This window comes from Sinocyclocheilus anshuiensis, unplaced genomic scaffold (assembly GCF_001515605.1).
Source record: "Sinocyclocheilus anshuiensis isolate Anshui unplaced genomic scaffold, SAMN03320099.WGS_v1.1 scaffold335, whole genome shotgun sequence".
Lineage (NCBI taxonomy): Eukaryota > Metazoa > Chordata > Actinopteri > Cypriniformes > Cyprinidae > Sinocyclocheilus > Sinocyclocheilus anshuiensis.
This window is the reverse complement of record NW_015548239.1, coordinates 518800-543390: the sequence shown is the minus strand read 5'-3', so window position 1 is coordinate 543390 and position 24591 is coordinate 518800. Positions and strand designations below refer to the sequence as shown.

The 24591-nt window shown below is 38.7% G+C and overlaps 2 protein-coding genes across 7 annotated transcripts in view; both read left to right on the top strand.

Moving 5' to 3' along the window:
- Window positions 1–754: 754 nt before the first annotated feature.
- nrde2 (NRDE-2, necessary for RNA interference, domain containing) lies at window positions 755–16886 on the top strand. 3 transcript variants are annotated; one of them, XM_016442124.1, is made up of 15 exons: window positions 755–906; window positions 1857–1972; window positions 3100–3217; window positions 3732–3902; window positions 4385–4528; window positions 8382–8850; window positions 8931–9345; window positions 10333–10466; window positions 12042–12168; window positions 12446–12618; window positions 13717–14109; window positions 14546–15474; window positions 16269–16410; window positions 16501–16572; window positions 16674–16886. In XM_016442124.1, exons 2-15 carry the CDS (start codon window positions 1912–1914, stop codon window positions 16797–16799), a joined length of 3474 nt encoding a protein of 1157 aa, XP_016297610.1. In that variant the 5' UTR covers window positions 755–906; window positions 1857–1911; the 3' UTR covers window positions 16800–16886. The 3 variants fall into 3 exon arrangements, with proteins under 3 accessions (XP_016297610.1, XP_016297611.1, XP_016297609.1); XM_016442125.1 differs by having other exon boundaries at window positions 755–936; window positions 12042–12165; XM_016442123.1 differs by having other exon boundaries at window positions 755–936.
- A 3478-nt stretch (window positions 16887–20364) lies between these two features.
- LOC107654847 (la-related protein 1B-like) overlaps window positions 20365–24591 on the top strand; it is a 44556-nt gene continuing 40329 nt past the window's right edge. For all 4 annotated transcript variants that reach the window (XM_016442118.1, XM_016442121.1, XM_016442119.1 and 1 more), the window contains exon 1: window positions 20365–21089. In XM_016442118.1, coding sequence (XP_016297604.1) covers window positions 20735–21089 — 355 coding nt within the window. In that variant the 5' untranslated portion in view covers window positions 20365–20734. The remainder of the gene's footprint in view (window positions 21090–24591) is intronic.

Genomic DNA, 24591 nt, shown 5'->3' with positions numbered 1-24591 from the left:
AAAAACATACAAAAATATTTTACAGATTAAAAACATTCTAATTCTTACCGCAAATGACCAATTAATATGTTCTGTAAAAAGTTGTGTAGAAACACAGAAGTTGGCCTGACTAAAATCTAAAGTAAATTAATCTATTAAAACGATAGGCCTACAAGTGATAAGCAAAAATGTTATTCATATGTGACAATGTTATGGAAAAATTTAGAGAAAGAAGAGTATTATAATAAAAAAAAACTTTTTATTATAATACTTTCGCATTCAAAAATTTGAGCCCTATTGTGCATTAAGTCATTTGTCACAGAGAAAAATCCATTCCATTGGTCTCTTAATTAATTAACCAAATAAATCCCAGTGAACAGTTACATTTGATTCTGATACTGAAAACTCAGTAACAAATAAATAAAACATGAAAATAATTGTTTTAATATAATATTATAAATAGGAATATAGGATACAAATGAAAAAGTCAGTTATTAATTAAAAATAACAGAATCTATATATAAAAAATAAGGACAAATCGACATTCAGTGTAATAATTTTTGGGGGTCACAGTACTAAAAATAGTCTAAGAACACCACATCTTGAGGGACTACTTCTCTAAAAGGCACTAGTTTCTTTCGTCGGAATATTACTTATTGCATCAAGTCCTCTTTGTTGACGCTAGAGAGATTTCGGCTCAGCATGTCACAGCTTTTATGATTGGGCAGTTGAGACCTGCAATCCGCTCGTGACTATAACAGCGTTTCTGATTGGTTACGTTAGACCTGCAATGCGTCAAGCCATTGCGCTCAGTGTGTCCCGGATCACGCAGCACTGGAACCGGCGGGCCAACAAGCCCTTCGGTTAGACAGGACAGGGCTGATTAAATTTCTCTCCCGGGATCAGCTCTCATATTATAGACTCACCGTGAGACTCCTTCACATCCACAAAGCTAAGGTTTAATCGAGTTTCATAGAAAGAAATGGTTAGCACAGAGTGCTGTGCTCCTTGTCTAGTTATATAAAGCGAATTGGAGAAAGTCGCAGATTTAAAAGAACACTTCAAACAGGGTGAAATGAAGGTTGTTGCAACGGAAATAAATATATCGATGTTATGATGATAATGACAGAATTTCACTTGCCAGGACCAACCGTTTGTTAAATGTACGCAGTAAAGTTTTGCTAAACTAGTACTATAATTGATGAACTTCTGATGGACTATTTTGTTCTTAAACTACCGTACAATAAAATTGCTTAAAATATCTTAATCACCATGGAAAATATTTTACCCCACTATTTTCCCTCAGCGGTGTTAACGAAACAGGTTCATGAACGGGTCAATTTTTTTTGCGTCAACAGAAATCCCTTGAATTCACGATTCCTTCACGCTCACGCAGTGTACCGAATCAGTTTATCGAATCAACAAATCACTGATTCATTAAACCGAGAACAGTCTCTATGCCGAGCATATCCGATTCGTAATGTGCAGGTTGATGATACCAGTTTTTGGATTTTGATTATTTAATGGGGTGAAATGCACGTTTACTATAAGAGCGGGAATATTACAAATTAAACGAACTGGGAAATATATTTGACTTGGCCTGTGTGATATTTTTATCAACACGCATAAGAGTTGGTTTAGACATGCTAACACTTTTGTTTGAGGTAGAAGATGAACTTTAGTATTGTTTGCAAATTTTATTATTGTAAATTATTTTTAGGTTCTAAATGACTCTTTTTGTGAGCCTGCATCTATGTCGTAATTTTGTTTCATGACATAAATGAATTGCTGAATCATTTCTGGAGTTGGTAACTGTTCGAAAGAACCGATTTGCAGAAATGAATCTTTTCATCACAGCACGCACGCTTTCTTTCCAGGTCGCAGGCGGATGACGTACCCGGCGCGCGTCTGTTTTGATCTGTGTGAAGTAACATGGCTCTTTTCCCGTCCTGCGCTGAACTGTCAGGCAATAACAGCTCTACTGGGGATAGAGGTAAGCTACAGGATCAGGTCTGGTGCACTTGATATTGCATTAAAGAAAGAGAACCTGTAAACGATGCCTAACAGTTGTGCTGATTATTACTATAACTGCTGCATGATTTACTGTAACTGTGAGCAGCTGCATTACACGTTGATTAACAGTAATAATATGTGCATAACAGCCTTTATATTTAAGTATAATTTTAGTGTCAGTTTTAATTTTAGGCTAACTTTAGCTCATCTGTAGTATTATACTTCTGTTGGAAAGTACTGCATTGAACTGAATCCTTTCTGAAGCATCTCTGCTCCTCAGTTCTCTTAAAATATAAAAACACTGCCACATAGATTATTATAAGATGTAAAGCATTCGAAGTGCAAACATTTGGTGCATTATGTTAGGAACTATTTCCTGTTTTCATTTTAGCAGTGTTCTGGTACACTAGATTTTTGCTTTTTCTGAAAACAATATTGCCTGTGTAAAATGTCTTTATGTCCATACACAAACATTTGTGACAATTTACACGGGTTTAAATTTAAGGGTTTAATACTTGGGGTTTGTTCAAAGTGAGCAAAAGTTGGAGTGATGCTTATAAGCACCAATAACTAGCACATATTCTGCGATCTCAAATTATCTTGTATGCCAAATACTGGACCGTTATGGATTTGGCTGCAGTTCAACGCAATGCAATCAGTCAGCCGTTCTGTTTGAGTGGACCCCATCTTTGAGCACTTAATAAGCTAGATGAAGACACACATCCCAACTAATCAATATCAAATTATTGGGAAAGGACCGTTCTCACATTGAGTACAGTAGAAAAGAACAAACTGCTCTTGCATGCAGATAACCTCTGCTGCGGTGGGGGATTTGTGCAGAATATCGGCCAGGTCAGCAACACATCTGGCTCCTGCCCAGGCTGTCCACAAAGTAACAGATAGCATCATGCTTCTGTCCTTCTCACTGCTTAAGGGAATCAACCCTCTTTAATGGACAGTTTTTTTGTGTGTGCGAATCACATCAGATGCACTCCTCTGAGGTTTTGCTTCATTTGGACAGGCTGTCTGTCTTGACTGACTGATTTATTCAGTTCTTAAAGAGGCCAGCATAGCTAATTTTGTTTGACTGAATGTTTCTTCTCTCAGCTCCAGCAGATCTGGAATGGCTGAGTAATCAGAGCTTCAGCAAACAAGATGCTTTGAAGACTCATCAGCGGGCCACAGAGAGAGTGCAAGCAGAGGCAGAAGAACCAGCAGGCACAAGGTCATCTGATCCTTTAAAGCGCAGTGTAGTTAATCACTGAATAAATTAACTTTATCACCTGTGGAACTTAATGTGTGTTTAAAGAACTTGCCTAATAGATTACAAAAGGTGATCTGTCAGTTATTATCTAATTTCAAGTTAAATCTTGTGAAAAAAAATAAAATATGCATGGACTTCAACCAAAGCTGAAGCTGAGTTAAAAATGTTTCATTGTCCTTCCAACATTAAAGTGTATTAATTAAAATTAAGACATGTACAAATAAATTAATCATAAATAATGTTTTTTTTAATGGCTATTTAATATTAAGTAAATAATACTAAACTAAGTATGCATGTACCTTAATATAGTACTATTATGCCTGTTAGACCAGGCTTGAAATGCAGTACCCAGTTTTATAAATATTTACACATATACATATTTAAACATTAAAATATTAACTTGACTGTAAAAGGTATATTTCTGCAGAGTGTCTGTTTATCAGAGGACACAGTGAACTTTTCTATGTCTATGCAGAGAGCAGAAGTGTAAAGAGAGAGAAGATAGCCATGGCAGATCGAATAAGAGAAAGAAAGAAAAGAAGAAAAAACAGAAGAAGAAGAAGAGCAGAGATAACTCGGAGAGCGGTGGATCTGAATCAGACACAGTTTACCCCAGCGACCTGCTAAAAAAGGAGAACGCTGACAGGTGTGTTTATAGAAAAATCCAGTACATTGTACATTGATCTACAGTCAGTCGCTGATATTTGTACCCACTTACATCTATATCAGGCTTAAAAGGCTTCACACATTTAATCTCTTAAAGGGACAGTTCACAGTATTATGTACTCATCCTCATGCTGTTTCAAACTGTATGAGTCTCTTTCTTCCACTAAACATTAAAGTAGAAATTTAGCAGAATGACAACACAGCTATTTTGGACACAACAAAAGCAGGATGTGTCTTTTTGTGGCATGTAATTTCAGTTTTTGGGTGAACTGTTCCTTTTGGGGGAATGCAAAAGATTTGCACGTTCTTTGCATTGTTGTTTGCATTGTTTTAGAACATTGAAATGCACAAAACATCAACCATAATTTGAGGCTGTCTATTTAAGACACTTTTAACCCTGGATTTTTGGATAATGGTGTGTGTTGTATTTTATGTCCTTGTCTTTCATCTTCTTGGCTGCAGAGAGGAAGCTCAAGTTCGGGTGAGCGAGACCTTTATGTGGCTGGATGACCTCCAGACCCCCTCTGACTCCCCCTTCTGTATTGACAGAAGAGCTGACCGTGCCAACTGGGAATACAAATCCCTCTATAGGGGAGACATAGCCAGGTAACTTTACTCACTGTCTCTGTGTGTCTGTCTGTCTCACACACAGATGCTCTCCTCTTTCATTCTTTCTGTTTGGCTCTCTGAAGGTCAGCCAGTCTCAGCAGTAGCAGCAGGTGCCAGACGCTCTATAATGCAGGAGTGCACTGCGACTGTGTGTGTACGAGAGAGCTGCAGTGTATATTGTGCTCATGTGTCTCTTTCAACTGCTTTTATAACTCCAGCTTCTGTTTGCAGAAACCCTTTGAAATCCACATGAAATTTTCTGTATCCCAACTCTCTGTACTTTTTGTCCTCCCTTTGACGCACACATTTTTTTTACTGTACTTCTTTTTTACTATACAGTTGCAATTAATTAAATGATTAACATGCATACTCCATTTAAATTTTGTTTAGTAGATAATATTTGTGTACTTTTTACTCAGAAAAAAGTGTGACATTTGCAAAAAAGGGATGTGTGAGACTAGTCGACTGAACTATATTGCTGCTGCTAGTTGACATTGGAAATACTTGTTTATGCTATTTAATTTCATTTTTTTGGCACATTTATGTTTTGCTTAATATTCTTACAAAAGATATGTTTAAATTACTGTAATGCTAATGTTACCTTTTAAAAATATTACATTGTTTATATATATATCTAAAATGTCCACTCGGAAGATGAGCAAGGTGAGGGAGTTTTTTTTTTGCCTACACAAAACTTTTTAGTTTTATTCTATGGCAAACTGGTAAATAACAATTAAGGTTGCTTATAGGCTTTTAAGCAGTATGAATTTTATACAGATTTAGGGGAAATACTATGAATGAAACTTACTTGACAACAACACTAGATTCTATATCAATACCCTAATGAATAGAATACCCTTAAATAATATATAGTTGCTGGTAAACATCAAGCTTTTCTTGCGATTATCTGTACAGATACTTTTCATACACGAGAAGTGTGTTCAAACACAGATGTGCAAAGCTTCTGCCATGAACGAACAGTACCTTGACGTGCTAACTTATGTTGACTAACTTTTATTTGAGGGATTCTGTTTATAATAGGCTACTGAGTTTGTACTTATTGGTCACTGCCTATTGATTGAGTTCATTTTAATAACTATGTCTATATTGGCTAACTTTATTAAGTCTATGCTTAAGTTTAATGTATAATGATTAGAATGCAAGGCAAGCTCATCGTATGTATATATATATAATATGACCTATTATTCAGCAGCATTCCATATGGGATTTGACTGGGATTTAATTAAGATTACAGTTTGAGTACATGGAGGGTGTTTACATGCATATCTTACACCAATTATGCTTAATAACTTGACAACATGTAATATGTAAATACCTTTTTTTAATGGTTTGAGTAAAACCATGTCAGGCAATATGATTTTAGCTGTTCCCCTAGTTTCGCTTTACATGTAAACACTTCTGTTAATGTGCACGTCTGTTTATGTTTTGATAGTTATCAGTTGAACGCACTCATTTTTAAAATGTTTGCCATTTAAAATCTTTAAAATAATTACATTTTGTTGCTTTGCAGCCTGGAAATGAAGACGGACACAGTTTTTGTTTTATCCTGCTGTATTAACAAATTATAACATCCAAGTGAAAGATATAACACCAACATGTCAGAAAAAAATTAAAAACCAGAATCACTGAGTGATTTTATCCACTGAGTTTTCTTTAATTACAGCCTTTAGTCGGTTGGGATTTGTCTCTACTAACTTTGCACATCTAGACAATATTTGCCCTCTTTTCTCTGCAGAACTTCTCAAGTTCAGTTAAATTTGATGGTGACCGTTTGTGGACTGCAGTCTTCAATTCATTCCACAGATTTTCAATGAGGTTTAAGTCTGGGCTTTGACTAGGCCATGCAAGGACAGTCACCTTTTTCTTCTTTAACCACTGTGTGCTCAGTTTTGCTGTGTGCTTTGGGTCATTGTCGTGTTAGAAAGCAGCCTGAAATCTTCTGCCAGAAAGTTGTCAATGGGAAGAAGGTTTTTCTTCCCATTGACAACTTTCTGGCAGAAGGCAGCAGATTTCCTCAAGAATTTGATGGTATTTTGCCCCATCCATTTTTTATTCTATCCTGACAAGTGCTCCAGTCCCTGCTGCAAAGAAACACCCCCATAACAGGATATTACCACCTCCATGTTTTACTGTAGGAATGGTGTTATTTGGATGGTGAGCTGTATTGGATTTCCGCCAGACATATCGTTCAATTTTAGTCTCATCTGCCTAAGAATCTTCAAGGTGCGTTTTGGCAAAGCTCAGTCGTGACAGGTGTATTTTGGCAAAGCTCAGTCTGACTGCATGTGCCCTTTCTTGAGGAGTGGCTTTTTTTCTTGTACCCCTCCCATACAAGCCACATTTGTGGATAATTTGTGATATTGTTGTCACATGCACACAATGACCACTCTTTGTCATAAATTCCTGCAACTGCTTCAGAGCTGCTGTAGACCTTTTGGTTGCCTCTCTGACCAGTTTCCTCAGGCTCTTTCATTCCGTTTGGAGTGACGTCCTGATCCAGGGAGGGTCTGTGTTGTACCAAATACCTTCCACTTCTTAATAACAGACTTCACTGTGCTTCTAGGCATTGATAAAGCCTTTGAAATTTTTTGTATCATCTTTGTATCCATTTTTTTGTACACGACTTGTGCCTGTCCACAACTTTATCCCAAAGATCTTTTGACAGTGCCTTGACACCCGTAGATGATTGTATGCTTCGGGACTGAAATGCTCCAGGAAAGCTCTTTTCATGCTGAGCTAATCAAAATGACCACGGATGATCACAGTTGAAAGTCAAATGGCTTTGTGTGCCATTGAGTTTACAAGTCATTTTAGGAAGGGGGTGATCCTTTTTCCAACTCAGTGATTCTGGTTTTTAATTTTTTTCTGACATGTTGGTGTTATTTCTTTCACTTGGATGTTATAAGTTGTACTGAGTAAATACAGCTGGATAAAACAAAAACTATGTCCCTATTCATTTCAGGCTGCAAACCCCAAAAGAGGGGTGATTGTTTTCTATACCCATTGTATTTGTTGATTGTCATGCTCAGCCAGCCATAAAAAAAAAATCAAGATGCGCACTGAGTGCCATGACAATGGCCAAGCGGTTCTTATGGCTCATTTCATTTATGCAAAACCAAAGCCTAAAACTTATTTGCGCTGCCTTGCAAGCACTGATGTTTCTTTCTGGAAATGTAAATCTAGTTTACTTTGATGTCAGCGTGCAGCTGTAGTTCTGTACCCCTGCTCTCCCTAAGCGTCGTTCTGGGTCTTATTTACTCCAATTTTCTGGCACCGCAACAAGCTATATTGAAGGGTTTATTAGCTGCTCAGAGGCAACAAATCTCACACCTGGCAGTTCTCCAGCTTCTATCGGCTTTAATCTGGTGTCAGATCTGCCATCTGTAACTTAATAGACCACAATCAATACTTGCATTCTCTCTCACTGTCCCTCTCTCCCGACATCCCCCTCTCACACAGATGCCCCCATACACACTCCTCTAAAGCTGATCGGTATCATGTGTGAAGAGTGTGTACAGAATGAGTGTACAGAGGTGCATCACAGCACTTTTTTCTTGAGAAGGTCAAGTGCTGCTCTAAAGAGGATACAAATCCCTCGTCTTCAATCTTTTTCCTTCACTTTCTCAAGTTATCTCATCCTCACTCAGACACCTGCCAACTCCTGTTTTTACTCTGTCCTTCATCTGTCAGTAGGCCCAGATGGAATCTAAAAAGTTTTGTCATATTTTCTGCACTGTTTTTGAGGAAAAAGCTCAGTGGTTCTTCACCAATTCAATTCAAACCTGTCATATTTTTCGTGCCACTTATGTTAACAACTTCTGCTTTTCAGGTATAAGAGGAAGGGAGGCTCTTGCCTGGGGTTAGACTTCAGGATGCAGGCTGTGAACTGGAATGATGGAGGTCCAGAGAAGAAGCGAGTGGACAAGAAACCCGAGCGCTATTTCTGTCCTTCCACCCGTCAGTTGCTCCGGTCAGATAGTCTGCCTGCTTTGCCTGTACTCTCTGAGGGCATTGCTGTCAGCTCTGATTCCTACATCAAGCTCTCAGCCTGCACTGTAGAGCAGGGCTCTTCCACCCAGGCACCCGTATCATGGGTAAATCCGCTGGGCATCTATGACCGTGGAACCTCTTTATGGCTGGAGGGCAAGGGTCAACCGGAGGTCAAGGGAGATCAGCAGGATGTTGAGGCTCAAAGGAGCAGCAGCACCCTTCTGAGTGCACGGGTGGAAGAGTTTAACAGGAAGCTACGGGAGAATCCTACGGACACCCAGCTGTGGCTGGACTTTATACACTTCCAGGTAGGCCTCCTGACAGGAAATGTGCCATTTTCATTGTTTCCCTACCTAACTCTAATTTCTCTCTCTTTGTCTCTGATCAGGATGAACTGGCCTTTGGTTCTGGGTCATTCTCTGCTGCCAGTGACACTGACAATGATGGTGACATGAAGAAGATGTCTCTTCGTGCCGTGCTGGAGAAGAAGCTGTCCATTGTGGACAGGGCAGTGGAAAGTAACCCTGCCAACGTAGACCTGAAACTGGAGAAACTCCACCTGTGCAAGGAACTATGGGAGCCTGCCACCCTGCAGAAAGAGTGGAAGAAACTAGTGTTCATCCATCCAAACAGCGCCCCTTTATGGAGGAAGTATCTTCTCTTCACACAGAGTCTTTTCAGCACTTTCTCAGTGTCAAAGGTCAACAGCGTGTTCGGAAAGTGTTTAAGCACGCTCAGTGCAGTCCAAGATGGCAGCATGGTGTCTCACCCTCCACTTCCAGGCACCCAGGAAGACCTCTTAGGTATAGTGATATTTTATACTTGTCAAATATAGATACTTACCAAATGTATCATGTGTTTAGCATCTATTAGACTCACCAGATAGCTTTTCCACCAGGTTCTTGTTAATGTCTCCTAGTGTCCTCAGATAATTTTTGTATTGTCATCGTTTGAGTTTCACTTGTTTAGATGTGAATTTGCAGCCGTAGGTTGTTTTTTCTCTCCCTCCCCTCATGTTGCTGTTACAGCAGTTGGCGGAAACTGTAAAAGTGTTTTGATTACATGCATAAATATTTGTAGAGTTAAGCACCTCATGTACAATTTGTGCAAGTGTACGTTTTGGAGTATGTTTTGGTCTGTCCACCCTTTGTGTGTGTGTGTGTGTGTGTGTGTGTGTGTGTGTGGATGAATGATCAGATTTTGAGCTAGGGCCCTTGCTGTTCTGTGTTCTCTATTACTGGCTTCTCAGTTATCCTAATTAAACAATAACCTCCATAGATCAGGTTAGTGTGCATCGTGTATCTGGATAAGCACTCCCTGGGCCCACATTTGCTGAACTGAGCTGAAATTTACACTCAATCATACAATACATTTTTACACAGATTGGGCCAGACTCATTATGAGGTCTATAGTGAAATGCAAATAAAGGTCTGACATTGTCATTGTGATGTGACGAGTCAATGTTGAATACACATCTGAGATGAGATTTCATTCTGAAACGAGTTGAACGGGATATAGTTCATCTAGAAAATATCAAGTCTGTTCATCATTTACTGACCCTCGTGTTGTTCTAAGCCTATTCTATGTTTCTTGGGTCAAAAGTTATACAGGTATGGAGCAACGTGTGAGTAAAAGATCATTTTTGGGTAAATTATTCTTTGAATTGCTCTGTGACTCTGTGCTGCCCACTTGTGTTCAGAGGTGGCTGTGCAGTATCAACTATGTGTAGATTTTAGGTAATATATGATACATAATTCAAATGAAACTAACTGTGCTCTCTTGTCTGGCAGATATCTTTCTACAGCAGTGCCATTTCCTGCGGCAGGCGGGTCACACAGAGAAAGCTGTGTGTCTCTTCCAAGCCCTTCTGGACTTCACTTTCTTCAAGCCAGACAGCGTGAAAGACCTGCCCACTAGACAACAGGTACACACACAAACAGAAAAGCATTAAAACCCTTTTGTAAAAGTTATTTCCTTTATTCTTTCCCTTTGAAGCAACATCATACAACTTCAGATGAATGTCTTTGGTATTCTGTTCCATTCAGTTGTGCTCTGTCGCACCCCAATGTGTCCAACTGGGGTCAGGTTGACCCAAACCCGCCTATGTATATCGGGCTTCTTTAAGACGGAATAATTATTATTCAATAACTAATTATTCAGGCAACTCAAAATATGTAGTTTTCACTGTGCAGTAAAATCATAACCCTGCATTTCATTTAAGATAAACATGGGATCTGTAGTAAAATATTTTACATTTTTAAAAGTATAGAACAGAGGCATAACTGTATGTACAGCAAGATGTGTTTGCGTGTTCATGTGAAACTGTGGTTGCTCAACCCTCGGTTTCGGTCACAGGATTTGCTGAAGAGGCATATTCGCATGCACTGTTGCTTTTTAAAACAAACTTTTTCTTCAACAGCAGAAATATCTGTCCTTTCAACAGCCATATACACGTTCTGCTGAGCAAGACCTAAAGAGTCCTAGAGAGTCAAAATGCTCCCTGTCCTATGCTTTCAACATGAACTTCATATGATCAGAAACTGATTGTTAGTTAATATTAAAAACATGATTCGCATTTCACTCTATGATAGACTGTGATAGTCATATTATACCCACCCCACATCCTTACTCAAAGTAACTGTGAACCTGCGTTCCTTTTGCATTTCTTATCCTTGAAATTTAGGGGACATCAATCAGTGACATGGCATGGTGGGTAGTGCACATCGCTCCTTCTCTAATCATCCAGTCAGCATGTGATTGGCTGACCACTCCTGGTGTCTTTCTATGATTGGTTGAACAAGTTTTTAGTGCTGGTTGGGTTTGGTGCTGCAGTATAAGGTACTTTTGACGCTCAGTGTTGAGTGATAACTGCAAATTAAACATGATTAAAAAACTTAATCGTTTCACTGAGTACACACTTTACAGCACTTTTATGTGAATGGGAGTGTTGCTGCTAGTGATTCTACAAATGGATCGCTCGTTGAAAACCTGGAAATACAAGTCTTTTAAAATCCAAGACTGGAAAAGTTACGGAAAATCATAAAATTGCAAAAAGGCATGAAAATCTCTATAGCAAATACAGATTTTTGTATGTAGAAATTCTATTTAAAACATTTAAAACATGTTTTAAATTCTTATCCAGTAATCAGAATCAGAATCAGAAAGAGCTTTATTGCCAAGTGTGTTTACACACACACACAAGGAATTCGTCTTGGTGTCCAGTACAGAAAGTACAAAAGTGCAGACATATAATTTAAGGTAATAAAAACACTAATAATAAAGAGAATAGACAATAAATTATAAATAACAGTATAGTAATAAAATATAGAGAAAAAGAAAAAATGTCACTAGACAGTAGACTACTGTCATGACTTTTCATGATTTGAATGAACAAATCATGAAAATCCATTAGTCAAAATGTGTGGGAACTTTGTATTTTTTGCTTTTATTTGTTTCTCTACTTGTATTTTCATGATATTTATTATCTTTGTGTGTCCAGGTGGATTTTTTTGAGCCTTTTTGGGACAGTGGAGAGCCCAGGGTTGGGGAACGGGGGGCTCGGGGATGGAAGGCTTGGATGCTTCAGCAGGAGAGAGGAGGATGGGTGATTCCATCTGAGCCAGGTGTTCAAACCAAACGCACGCACACAAAGATGTAGATCATTGCCAATGCACTGTAGTATAGCTAGTAGTTCAGCATTTGGTGCAAAGGTATTTCTGACTTTTCCGACTTCTGTTTTACACGGACATGGGTAATAGGGAATGCTTGTGACATCATGTGATAAAGATAAAACAAGGAGTTGACCAACACAATTTTGAATGCTCAATTCCAAAACATCAAAGCCAAAGTCTTTTTTTTATTGATTCTGAGAGCTAATATTACAGTGAACTCTGTGGCCCGCAGATGATGATGATGAAGAAGAGCAGGATGACTCCGAGATCAAAGACAAGACCTGGCCTAAGTGGAAGATCTGGTTGGATGTGGAGGCGTCCCGAGAGGCAAACCACTGGTTGCCATGGAGACCAGATAAAACCAAGGGCCAATCAGAAGAGGACTGTGAGGACCCCGACAGGCAGGTGCGATATTTGTTGACAATCTTTTGAGTTGGCCCAAATTAAATATGCAGATGATTTTTAATTTTTGTTCAAAATGTATTTCAACATGCTCAACTACACTGTGTGTTTATAGTTTAATGCATAGTCAAATGAGCTAATATTTGTAAGATGTTATTAATGTTCTGTTTGTGCTTAAAGGGGACATAACACACACAGTTTCTGCCAATCTCATGTTAATCTTGAGTACCTATAGAAGAGTATTGCATCCTTCATATCTCAGAGTCTTTAGTTTGATCAGATTTATAAAAGACAGATACAGCTTTACGCTTCTCTCTGAAAACAGTCGAGGTCCTGGAGGCATGCTGTGGGCGGAGCTAAAGAGTCACGAGCACGCAAAGCTATTAGGTGTGTTTGAATTGAAGCGGCGCTGTAACAGATCGATCAGTGTATGACATCAAAGTACCATGAGAGCTATAGAGAACAGACGGCTCTGCATGCTTTTGAATCAGTACTTCGATGTCAAACACCGATCGATCTGCGCAGTGCCACTTCAAGTCGAACACACCTTTAGCGTAGCAATCGTCTGCAAGCTGTGATATGGACATAAATAAAACAGGAACAAAACCTTTATTGACTTATTAAAAAAACACACTTTGGGAAGCTGAACAAGGTTATCTTTCCCTCACAACCAAAAACAGACTTCTCTGGTGAGATTGTTGATTTCTTGGTCTAAAAACAAAGTGACAAATCCTTCTCAAGCAAGTCCTGTGCAGCGCTGCTGACGACTTCCGGAACCGAATGAAGCACGTTGATGGGCGTGCTCTTGCTCTCGCTCTGGTTGATGTGTGCGCACGCTCTTCCCGGGAGAAGTGCCCATACAAGGAATTCCATCCTTTATGATGTCATACAGGGCCATACTCGAAAAAAAACTTTCAGAAACTTATATGAACCCTGAAGGAGTGTATTTGGCACAGAAATACTCTGTTGTACGTCCAACTCCTTTTTTGAAACTTTGGCCATGTTTAGCATGAGAATCCAACTCTTTAACAGAGTAAATAAGTCAGAATGCATGAAATAGCATTAGACCTCCCCTTTAAATCTCTTTCTGTCTTCATGCAGGTCTTGTTTGATGATATTGGCCCATCTATGATTCGTGTGGACAGACCAGATCTTCAGCTACAGTTGATCCTGTCCTTCCTGCAGTTCCTAGGTCTGCCTGGACCTTCAGGGAAGTTCTCTACAACATCTTCCTCAAACATTCTACTGGACAATCTAACCTTCCTTGAGGAGGGCCCAGACCCGGAGCGACCATTGACCTCTTATGACCTCCCGATGGCTGGGATCTGTGCAGTGGGTCACATGACATTTCTGAGTGACTGCAGGAGGCAGGCAGGGCTGTGTAAGGCAGGGGAGGAGTTTCTCCAGAACGTTCTACAGCAAACTCTCCAACTCATCTCCGCACAGGATCAAGCTGCTATTACTCTCTGCTGGCTGCAGTATGAGAAACTAAAGGTCTGTGTGTGAACAAATTCACAAAAAAACTAAATATAAATATACATTTTTGGGGGGGAATTGAACAGGTCATATTTCAGGCACAAACAAAAGCATTGTGGCATTAATTTAATAATAATATTATATTTTTATGATAATTAATCAAATCCCACCAATGCTAATATTAAATACAAAATAAATTATATATCATATAAAATGATATAATTGAATGATATAATAATATTTTTTACTATGTATTATATTTTTTTTGTATATAATAATAATAATATAATTATAATCCTATGATTCATATGAATTATATGAATATAATATATAAATTCTCATTTTACGGTCCTGACATTTCTTTAAAGTTATTGTGAGAGCCACCATTTTTTGCGATTCTTTACTTCCATGTTTGTGTTAGTCTGCAACCACCTTATTTGCTTTTCTATTGTAGGTACTGAGATGTTTACGCAGTGGAAATAAAAGGCAACTGAAGTCTCAGGGGAAGCGTAGTAAACGGCTAGTGAAACGACTGCTAAAAGAGCCAGATAACAGGAGCAGCCTGGCACTCTGGAGAGAGTATGCCCATCTGGAGTGGCTTCTGGGTAATCTGGAAGAGGCACGCAAAGTATTTGACACTGCCTTGGGCATGGGCGTGACTAGAGGTCTTAATGATCCTGTTCTCTGTAATCTCTGTTTTCTCTATGCCCAGTTAGAGGTAGAGCAGGCCTTAAACAGTGGGACAGTCCCCACTTCCAAAGCTGTCTACATTCTCACTAAATTAGCTGAGGGTGCTGCCTACACTCCTTTCTCTGGCCAAATCAACCCAGTGACCATACTGAAGGCCAGAAAGGCCTATGAGCAGGCCCTATTGAGCTTTTTACCTGAGCAGAGCACAGGCAGCAATGCTAGAGCTCCAAAGAAACTCCACAGAATGTCCAGCCTGGTTGGATGTTTTGGGCTTTTTCAGTACCTCACAATGGGGATAGATGCAGCTGATGCTGTGTACAATCAGGCCATCCAAAAACTGATTTCCTGGAACTTGAATTCAGAAGTGACAGATGGATCTCTGAGGAGACCCAAGGTCTTTGCAGACTGGGAGTCTGTTGCTGTCCAGCATGTATCACTGCTGCGCCACCACGCCAACACCAGTGTGTTTCCTCTCTCCCGGCTAAGACTGGCACTTACAGATGCCCTCTCCTTACTGCCCTCCAGTGCCTCATTATGGCAACTCTACCTTCAAACAGAGAACCGCTATCACAGCGCAGGCCGTGCCCGCAGGTTTTTCCACAGTGTGGCAAAGAAAACTGACAGTGTTGTGCCATATCTTTTTGCCATTACTGCAGAGCAACGACTCAAACAGATGCTGGACTCTGTTCAGAGGTGAGGAAAAAAACAGTTCTTGTTAGCTTTACTGGACTTTTGTTTGTCTTTTTTTTTATTTTCTTTATTCTTTTTCTTTATGCTCTCTTTTTTGTTTGTTGGTTCCATTTTTTTTTTCTTGTCATTTCATTTAGTTTCTACGACAGCGTTTTAGTGCCACGTTAATTATTATTTTTTTAAATCTAAGATTACGAGATTAAAGTCGTAATATTTTGAGAATAAAGTCAAAATTCTGAGAAATTTAAGTCGTAGCAATTATGAGATTCAAGTTTCTAGTTTTGTTAATCTAGTAATCTAATAATGTTAATCTAGTTTTAAGTTTAATATTTTGAGAATATAGCCTATATTGCACATGCAAATGGCCCGGATTGGGAGCACTGGGAGAAATTCCGGTGACCTGGCAACTGATTTGAATATATGTGGGATTATTAACAGAAATCATACTATGTGTCATATTTTGTTTCTTGTTTAGTTTTGTGTGTGAACACTTCTGGCAAAGCTCAATCTAACACATGATAGCTAATGTGTCAAAATACGTTACAAAATGTGACACAAGTGTGCTGAATTCTCAGCGTTGCAGCAAAGGTCACCATAGCAGCCTTTTTGATATATTCTCTTACAGTCAGTGATCTCATTCAGGTCACTCGACAGCCCATGGTGGAAGAACAGTTGGTTGAGGTTTTTGCAGAGCCAGTTAATTTAAGTTAGTTCAAAGTTAGCTACCTGAGTAATAACACTAATCTGGTTTAGTAGCAATGATCTGGTTTAGTAACTGATGTAATCTTTGTCCTAAGGTCTCGTCTTCCTAGAGAAGCCCTGCCCACCCTGCCAAATAATGGTCTTAGCAACCGTATCCGCTGTCTGTTTGAAAATGCTACGGCAACAGAACATGGGGCCCATTGTCCTCTGCTGTGGAGAATGTATCTGAACTTCATGGTAAAGTTGTAAACGCATTACATTTGAGGAATGTTCAGAAATAGCTACAGGTACAGGAGTGTGAGCTGTTTCCTTGTGTGTTTTCTACAGGTATGTGATGGGAATGCAGAGAGGGGCAGTGGAATCTTCTACAAGGCCCTACAGGCAGTGCCCTGGGTAAAGGTAAGATTCACTATACTTGCACAAGGTAATGAGAAGCCTGTTACTGTGAAAATGTATGCACACTTAACACTTACAATTTGTGCATGTGTGTGTATCTGCAGGGCTTGTACATGGACGCAGTGCAGCTGTTTCCTGAACGTGTGCAAGAGTTTTTAGACCTTATGACTGAGAAAGAGTTGCGTCTGAGAGTGCCCATGGAGGAGGTGGACATCTTGCTGGAGGACTAGCCATCAAAACCCTTCCCATAACACACTAAAAATCAATAACCACTGCCCAATAACCAACAGAAACGAAACAGTCTCTCTGAACAACAGCTAAGCAAAAATTATTTAAAAAAAAATATATATATATATTTTTATGCATTGTTTAATGTTTAATGTTCCATGATTTTGGGAATAAAGAATACAATGAGTATTAAGTTTTTTTGTCGTCTTTGAATAGAATGTTTGTAAGAATTTATCATGGTTTGTTTGTAGTATGTTTCAGTTAGCTGAGTGACCTTGATGGTTCGAAAAGGAGATACAAGTTTAAAGCCAGCTACAATCAGCAGATTTTTGTTTTGTTTGTTTTTTGGCCAGCAGAGGGCCAAATACCAATACCTTCTCTCAATGCTCTTGGTGTTGTTGTGGTTTGACCCTCGAATTTACATTAGGATTATCTTCATTGAACATCCATTGAACTGATACAACATTATTGCATTCAATTCTTCATCCAAATTGTCCACATGTATTCAATATGCCAGTGTAAGTATGCTGTAGTGACAGGAGTGATTTGTTTGGACCTTTATTACAGTAATGTTTGGGTTTGCTATGTGTCTCAAAAAGTATGAGATGGAACTTATGTCATAATGAATTATGAAATGTTACCCAACAGCATCTTTGGGGCGGGTACGGCAAAACTAAAGTTTCTCCACAGTTAATTATTTTCATTATACTGTGACAGGTCACAAGGAGCTGACTAAAGGGCTCTGAACAACATGGTACATCATAACTCTTATCTAAACAAAAGATCCAAAGAACCATCATCTGCTAGCTCTCTTCAAGCTTTCTGGACCTTTTTGTTCCTTACCATATTGTGTATAAAATGTGATAGATTATGAGTAACTTATTTAATGTGAATTTTCATGAACATCAGTTTGAACATCTTCAAAGAGATTACTTTATGTCCAGTGTATACCCTCATAATTATAGATAATGAATATACTGCTCATTTAAATACATGATTGTACTGTAATGTATTAGTGGATTCAGTTTTTTATAAGATCGTCTTTCATTCATCTGCCATTGTATTTAATATGTGGTAATTCCTTCAATGAAACACTTCAACTGAACATTTTACACTGTAGTTACTAAGTGTGGCAACATGTCATTTGAGGGTGTTACACATACACAAGCATTATCCCTGCACTGCTTTTCTTTGACTTAAAGGCACAATATGTAAGATTTTTTTAATTAAAATATCCAAAAACCACTAGAACGGTAATATATTTTGCTGACTTGTGTACTTACATTATCCCAAATGTTTCGAAGAATGTTTAGCTCCAGAGAAATAGGCAATTTTAACTAGTGACACGGACCATGTCTATAGTGTCATTGTGTCGCCTGCCAATGACGTCATAACCCCTCGATTTCCGGTTTTGTAGAAAACATGGAAACACCAAAGACGCTTTAATATGTTGTGCGTTTTAATAGACCGGTGACGACCGCACAGAGTAGCATTATAACAGAACTTTCAAATGTATCTAGTATGATAAAACAGCGCTGCTTTTTTTTTCCCACATTAGCACGACCGGAAGGAGCGGAAGCGGTCGACTGTGGCATAATAAAAGCTCCGCTGCTTTCGAGCCGTGTGTCACGCTCGTTCAGCGGCCTCGTTTCGCTTCGATGGCTTTCAGCCTCACCCTGCTTCATTCTACTACCTTAATAAATCATTAGCTCATCCAAGAACATGATTTCTGCCGGAGTCCTGTCGGATTGCATTGGCTGTGGGGATGAAGACGACAACTCCCATGATTCCACACTCAGTCACAGCATCATCAATCTATGACTTTGTCTATTTGTTTATTTTGAATACGCGCCCTCTAGCGGCGAAAATTACATATTGTGCCTTTAAAGAAGACGTCTTATGACCACTATGCTCTTTGTCCATGTTGAATCAGAAACGAGATTACATATTATTTCAGTTAATGACATTATGATCTTCTCGGAGAGTATAGTTATAAAGGATCAATATTCGTCTTTTTGGACAATTTTACTTGAATAAAGCAAAGGTAATGTCTATTAACCATACGTTATTTAGAATAATTTAAAAGTGATTCAAAACTGGCTTATGACAAATGACTCATAACCAGTAGTTAATTATTTCTTTATTTTGGGAAAAAAAATCGTGCATAAATGAGATAAATAATTTGCCTTTAGTTTTGCTTCAGAAGGAAAAAGAGACCTTTGTTAGCTAATTTTATTACTTGTATGGACAGTTTTTTAAATAGTATTTCCCATTTGTTATAACAAAAACAGTCACACCAGTTGTGTTTTGCAATACAGGAAGTAAAATATAGTTTATATGTTAATATAGTTTTAATCATATCACGAGATGTATTTTAGTAATTTGGAGCAAAATAAAAAGGAGTGGCATTATTTTGTGAAAGAACCCCATCTGGTGGTGTATTTAACAAATATTTTTATTACCATTTTCTTCCAAAACATCTTGGGTTACATCCACAATAATTGTTCATTTCATCTGTCTTCTTCCATTAATAGCACAAATTCTGATAGATAAACAGTAACTGTAGCTGTTATTGGTGTGCCCTCAGTGTGATGCTCAGCCATACTCAGTTCACGTGCTACTTATAACATCTATCTGTAAACGTATTTGTAATTTGGCAAACAGTCTAAACCAGTTGATGAAATCTATTATATATCGTTTGATGTTTTTTTTAAGTTTTTGTAAGTCTGTGACTGTGTGTTGACTGGGGGAAAGGCCACGTCAGGCTGCCTCTGATCAGTGTTGCCAGATCGCGCTAGAAAAACAAGCCACCATGACAACACAAGCCCCAAACAAACGTTAAACCGCTTAACAGAAATTACAAAAAAAATTGCTTGAATTCATTGAAGTAATGTATTGTACAATGAACTTGCAAAGCATAAATTAAACAAGGTAAAGCTGCATTTTAATACCGACCATCAGAAAAAAAGGATTAATCAAACTATTTCTTCTACCTATGGTAAAAGGGAAAAGTGTGTACTTATAATTTGGGGTGAAGCTCCTCAGCTCAGAAAGAGAAAACAAATGACAGTAATTTATAATATTAAAACATGAACTTTACTGGACAACATATTTTATTTGATTTGATTTATTTGCAAATGAAATAGGTAGGTATTTCGTGAGGTATAGACATACAATCAGATTTTTTTATTATAAAACATTGATTATAAAACACTGAAAGCAAAACAAGCAAATATATATATATATATATATATTTATTTATTTATTTATTTATTATTATTTTTATTTTTTTCCAATATAAAAAATATATTGAAAAAAAACAAAACATATTTGACAGCTGCTATTAATGGTCAGTCATACGTTGGTGCGGTATGGGACCAAGCTATCAAGTCCAGATATTCTGGAAATAAACATAAAATGCAACCAGCTACTCCCTCTATCTATGTGCAACTTTATAAATAAAACAAGCCTTTAAAAAAAAAAAAAAAGTGGACATGGCAACACCGCCTTTGATCAACCACGTTCTACTGTTCTGCAGTACCGCCATGTGGCCGCGAGGGGCGACAGAGAGACGCAACACACTCGTCCAATGACTCGTGGCCGTTCGTAGTATTTCCTTTTATTTAGGTGAGTTGCAGATCGGCTAAATCGAGGAGTGGGTCGAAAACATTGGTAACGTTTTTATTTTTTTCGTTTGGCTTACTGTAATCGGTGAGTGTGATCGCACAACATGGCTTCTTTAAGGGATCGAGCATTTTGACATTTAAGAACACGAAAAAGTCCGATGCAGCTCTCCGCCGTGTTTCAAGCTGCTGGCTGTCAATTTGTGCTCTAGCTGCAACAGCTTTGACCGAGTCTTTTTCTTCATTTGCGCTGGAAAATAACTATTGCAAGATAGTGAAAAATAACAACGCGAGGGTGTTTGTGCTTTTGAACCATGACCACTGAAGTTGCGAGTGACTTGGACGTGACAGTCAGTTGTTTGGGCGAAGGGAACCAAAACAAGTCGGACACGGATCGACACAGGAAACCTGATCGAGCGAGCCACGAGGAGGGACAGCAGGATCCTCCTCAGGTCGACTCTAAACATCTAAAACAAGGGGTCATGGAAAGTAAAGCGGATGGGTTAAGCACGGACAACACGAACGACAAGGAGAACGAGCAGAATGCATCAAGCCACAAAGCAGAAACTGCCAAGAAAGTGATCGAGGCTCCTCCGCCAAAAGTGAACCCGTGGACGAAGAGGAACGCGTGCCCTCCTAGTAATGCCACCAACAGCTCGCTACAAACAGGTAGCGAGTTTATGCTCACAACAGCACACATATTTATGCCTCCAACAGCGTTTATTTTCATTCACACATTTGCTCTGTTAGCTCCATCGCATGTGCTACTGCAAACAGGTGCGGCCATTAAACTCCTGTCAGTTCACTTTTATGCCCTTTTTCGCGTGATCGTGCACCTGTGCTTTGAAACATGATAACTGCGGCTATTCTCTCAATTGATGTTAATTAATAAACTTTGTGCCCATATCCGTAAAGTGTGTTTTTCATACATGGTCAGAGAAACGGACCAATCAGTGGCGGGGGCGTGGTCTGTTAGCTTTAGCACCGGTGATGGGACGTCCGACTCATTTCACCGAGTTGGTTCTTTTGAGCAGTTCGTTTGATTAAGTGATTCAGTCATTGTTGTACGTTATAACGTCGTCCTTGGCAACCTGGCGTGACATAATGACCTAAAACATTTTAATAAAAACGTATGTGGACATTTGCTGTTCATTAAAGTTTTATTATTAAGAGTGTTTATTGTAACTTGTTTAATCACAGTTTAGTTTGTTCTTGTGAGCTGAATAAAGGGTCCAAACAGTAAACTATAATTAGAATTTACATTAATCGGTTCTAGAATTACTGTGTGTAAGCACGGTGATAAAACTGGCATTAGATAAAGCCGTTAACATATTTCCAATACGCTTTGTTTGTAACATTACGATTCGTAAACAATTCAGAGATCGCTCTGTTCTCATTGAAAAGATCCGACTCTTAATTCATTCACGAATCGGACATCACTATTTAGCAACGCGCTAACACGTCAGATCGTTTCATCCTCTAAAGCGGTATAAAGCAATGAAAGTCAAACCACTCTGCTTTATCCACTCATGTGAAATGCTCTATAAGTGGTTGTAACCGTCACTGCAGTGTTTTAGGCTTTTAGTCTCGGAGCCTCGTTTGTGGTTTGGCTGACATATGCTGTGCTGTCCTGGCTCGCCTGATTAAAAACACGGCTGTTGATAAAAGTTAGATAATACGTAAAACACACATATAAGAACCTGTCCGTATCATGTTACTCATTGGTACTTATAGAGCTTGTTGTAATAGGTTTTGGGCTAGTTTAAGTCGTTTTAGTTAGGTTAAACATGTTGTTGTCAGGAAGCCCGGAGTTTTTTTTCCCATTTGTGATGTTACCAAATATGGTGGTAGTGGGAATAAACGCCCATCAAAAACGCCCGTTCCCACTTGATTCTAACGACAGACCCGTGTGTGCCTCGATAATTTGGGTGTATGTGGTCAGACTTGCTGATGTGGGCAGATTTAACCCCTCTCCCCACCCCATCTGTTCGCGTTGAACGGGAGCACGTGGAGTGCTGAGCACTGCAACTCCAGCAGGAGCTCATGAGAGGCCTTTGCACCCTCACCGCTCTACGCTGGAGTTTCAACCCCACTCATACAACTGCTAAACACTTCATCAGTACTTGAACACTTGGTTTTTGGATCCTCATAGTGTTTGTGGTAGTGTGCAGCTCACCTGTTGAGCTGACCTTATGAAAATGGTAGGTTTAAAGTAATGTAATATTAGACCACTCCCTAAACTGAGTATTACTGTGTATGCTGATAAGACCATCTAATGGGTTTTGTTCACATGAGAGTGTTAGGAACGTGCCTATGCATGTACATTGTTGTTTAGGGTGTTGTTTTTAGAATTTTTTTAAAGATGTTAACATTTCTCCTATCCCAGCTTAATAAACAGAGACAACTATAATTTAGCTATTCGTCGTATAATTTCCCTGATGAGGTGTAAATACTGTGGCACATTGTTCTGTTTTAATTTCAAATAGATCGGCTCCAACAATGCCTTGGGCTCGAACAATGCCAATGGTTTTGGGCGACACTATATGTTTGTTCCGACTATGGTTGATGGGCGAAATGTTTAGGAAACCTGTTCGAAAACAGGTAATGTTAATGCCTTAAAAGAAGGCATTTCACCTTTAAATAACTTGGTTTGAATAACTAAACATTACTGACAGTAGTAAGGAAATCACAGACCAGAAGAGCAAGATATTTGCAGATGTACAGTTTTGTTCATAAGCTTGTTGTTGAGAATCTCAGAATTTCAGGGGCTGATCGAAACAACTTTAAGAAAGTTTGTGCATCTCAGAAAAAAAGATGCTTTAGGTCATCATTCAACTTTGCAGTCTTTTTCCTGCAAAATTTTGCGGACAAAAAAGGTCCATTGTCTTGTCAATAGCATATAAAAAGGAAAGCTCACACAGAAGTCACTTAAAACCTGTTGGCCAGCGTGGAAAATTATATGACCAACTTGAAAATGGCAAAATCTGCATGGAAGACTTTTTTTATTCACACGTGAAACTCATCTGTGAAATTTCACTAAGCAATGGTAAAGATGGCTGTACCTTTATGTGTCTTTGGATACCAGCTAGACTAGTATTAGTTTGATTGGATGGGTTCCCACCTGATACCTAAAGTACACAGTTTATTAGCAATGCATTAAAAGTTAATTTTGTTTTTACTGAAATTAAAGTGTTAATTTAGCCAGAAACTGAAACCAAAAAATAAAATTTTTGTAATTAAATTTGGGTGATTAAGTAACTGAACTCGGTGTGATGTTCAGGGTGTTATGTTCTCAGGTGCTGCATTAAACCAGTCATAGTAAAGTTCTTTCAGCCTCCTTTCGATTTTTCAGCTGAACAAATTTCTACACATTGCTTCTCTAGCATCATTTTTGGTCACAATGAAGTGTGTCCACACTGCCAACTTGTTTACCTTTTGTCACTGTTGTGGGCATGAAATGGATGCTAACAACCTTTTTGTTGTTGTTGTTGTTTGGCTGATTATTTTCAGTTGCTGAACTTTTGGACTATCACTGCCTATTATTTTTTTGTTTGTTTGTTTGTTTTCTCCTTTGTATCCAGTATTGGGTGATAGACATCTTGTCAAATAGAGATGATGTTTTCAAGCCACTCCTGGGCAATCAGTGTTGTGTATGGTGATTAAATTCCTCTGTGTCAGTCTTCGAATGATTAAACCCCTCAGTTGAATTACTTTCCGTTGAGTGGGCCTGTCTGAATTACATGGCCAATTTCCTGTTTTTCCTCAAATAATAATGAAGGTTCATTGGACTTAATTGAAATAAGTTCTGTAAATTTAAGATGTTGTTGTAGTAAGGTGAACTTAAAATGATTGCGTTTTCTAGTTCCCAGCATGCTTTGCATCAGACAACAAGGAAAATAAATGTAGAAATTAAGTGTTATTTTGTGTGTTTTTACACAAGATTAACATAGAGAGACATAAGTTAGTACTTAAATGTTGTGTTATGTTAGGATTTACATGGGTTTCTGTTAGGGCTGCACGATTAATCGCATGCGATATTTAACGCGCATCTTGTCAGAAAGCCGGTTCTGTAATCAGCGGTAAATCTCCATCACCTGCGTGCTTTCACATTGAGCAGCATTAACTACACAGAGCCGTTGTTCACTGACGAGCTGCGCAAAAAATCGCGCGA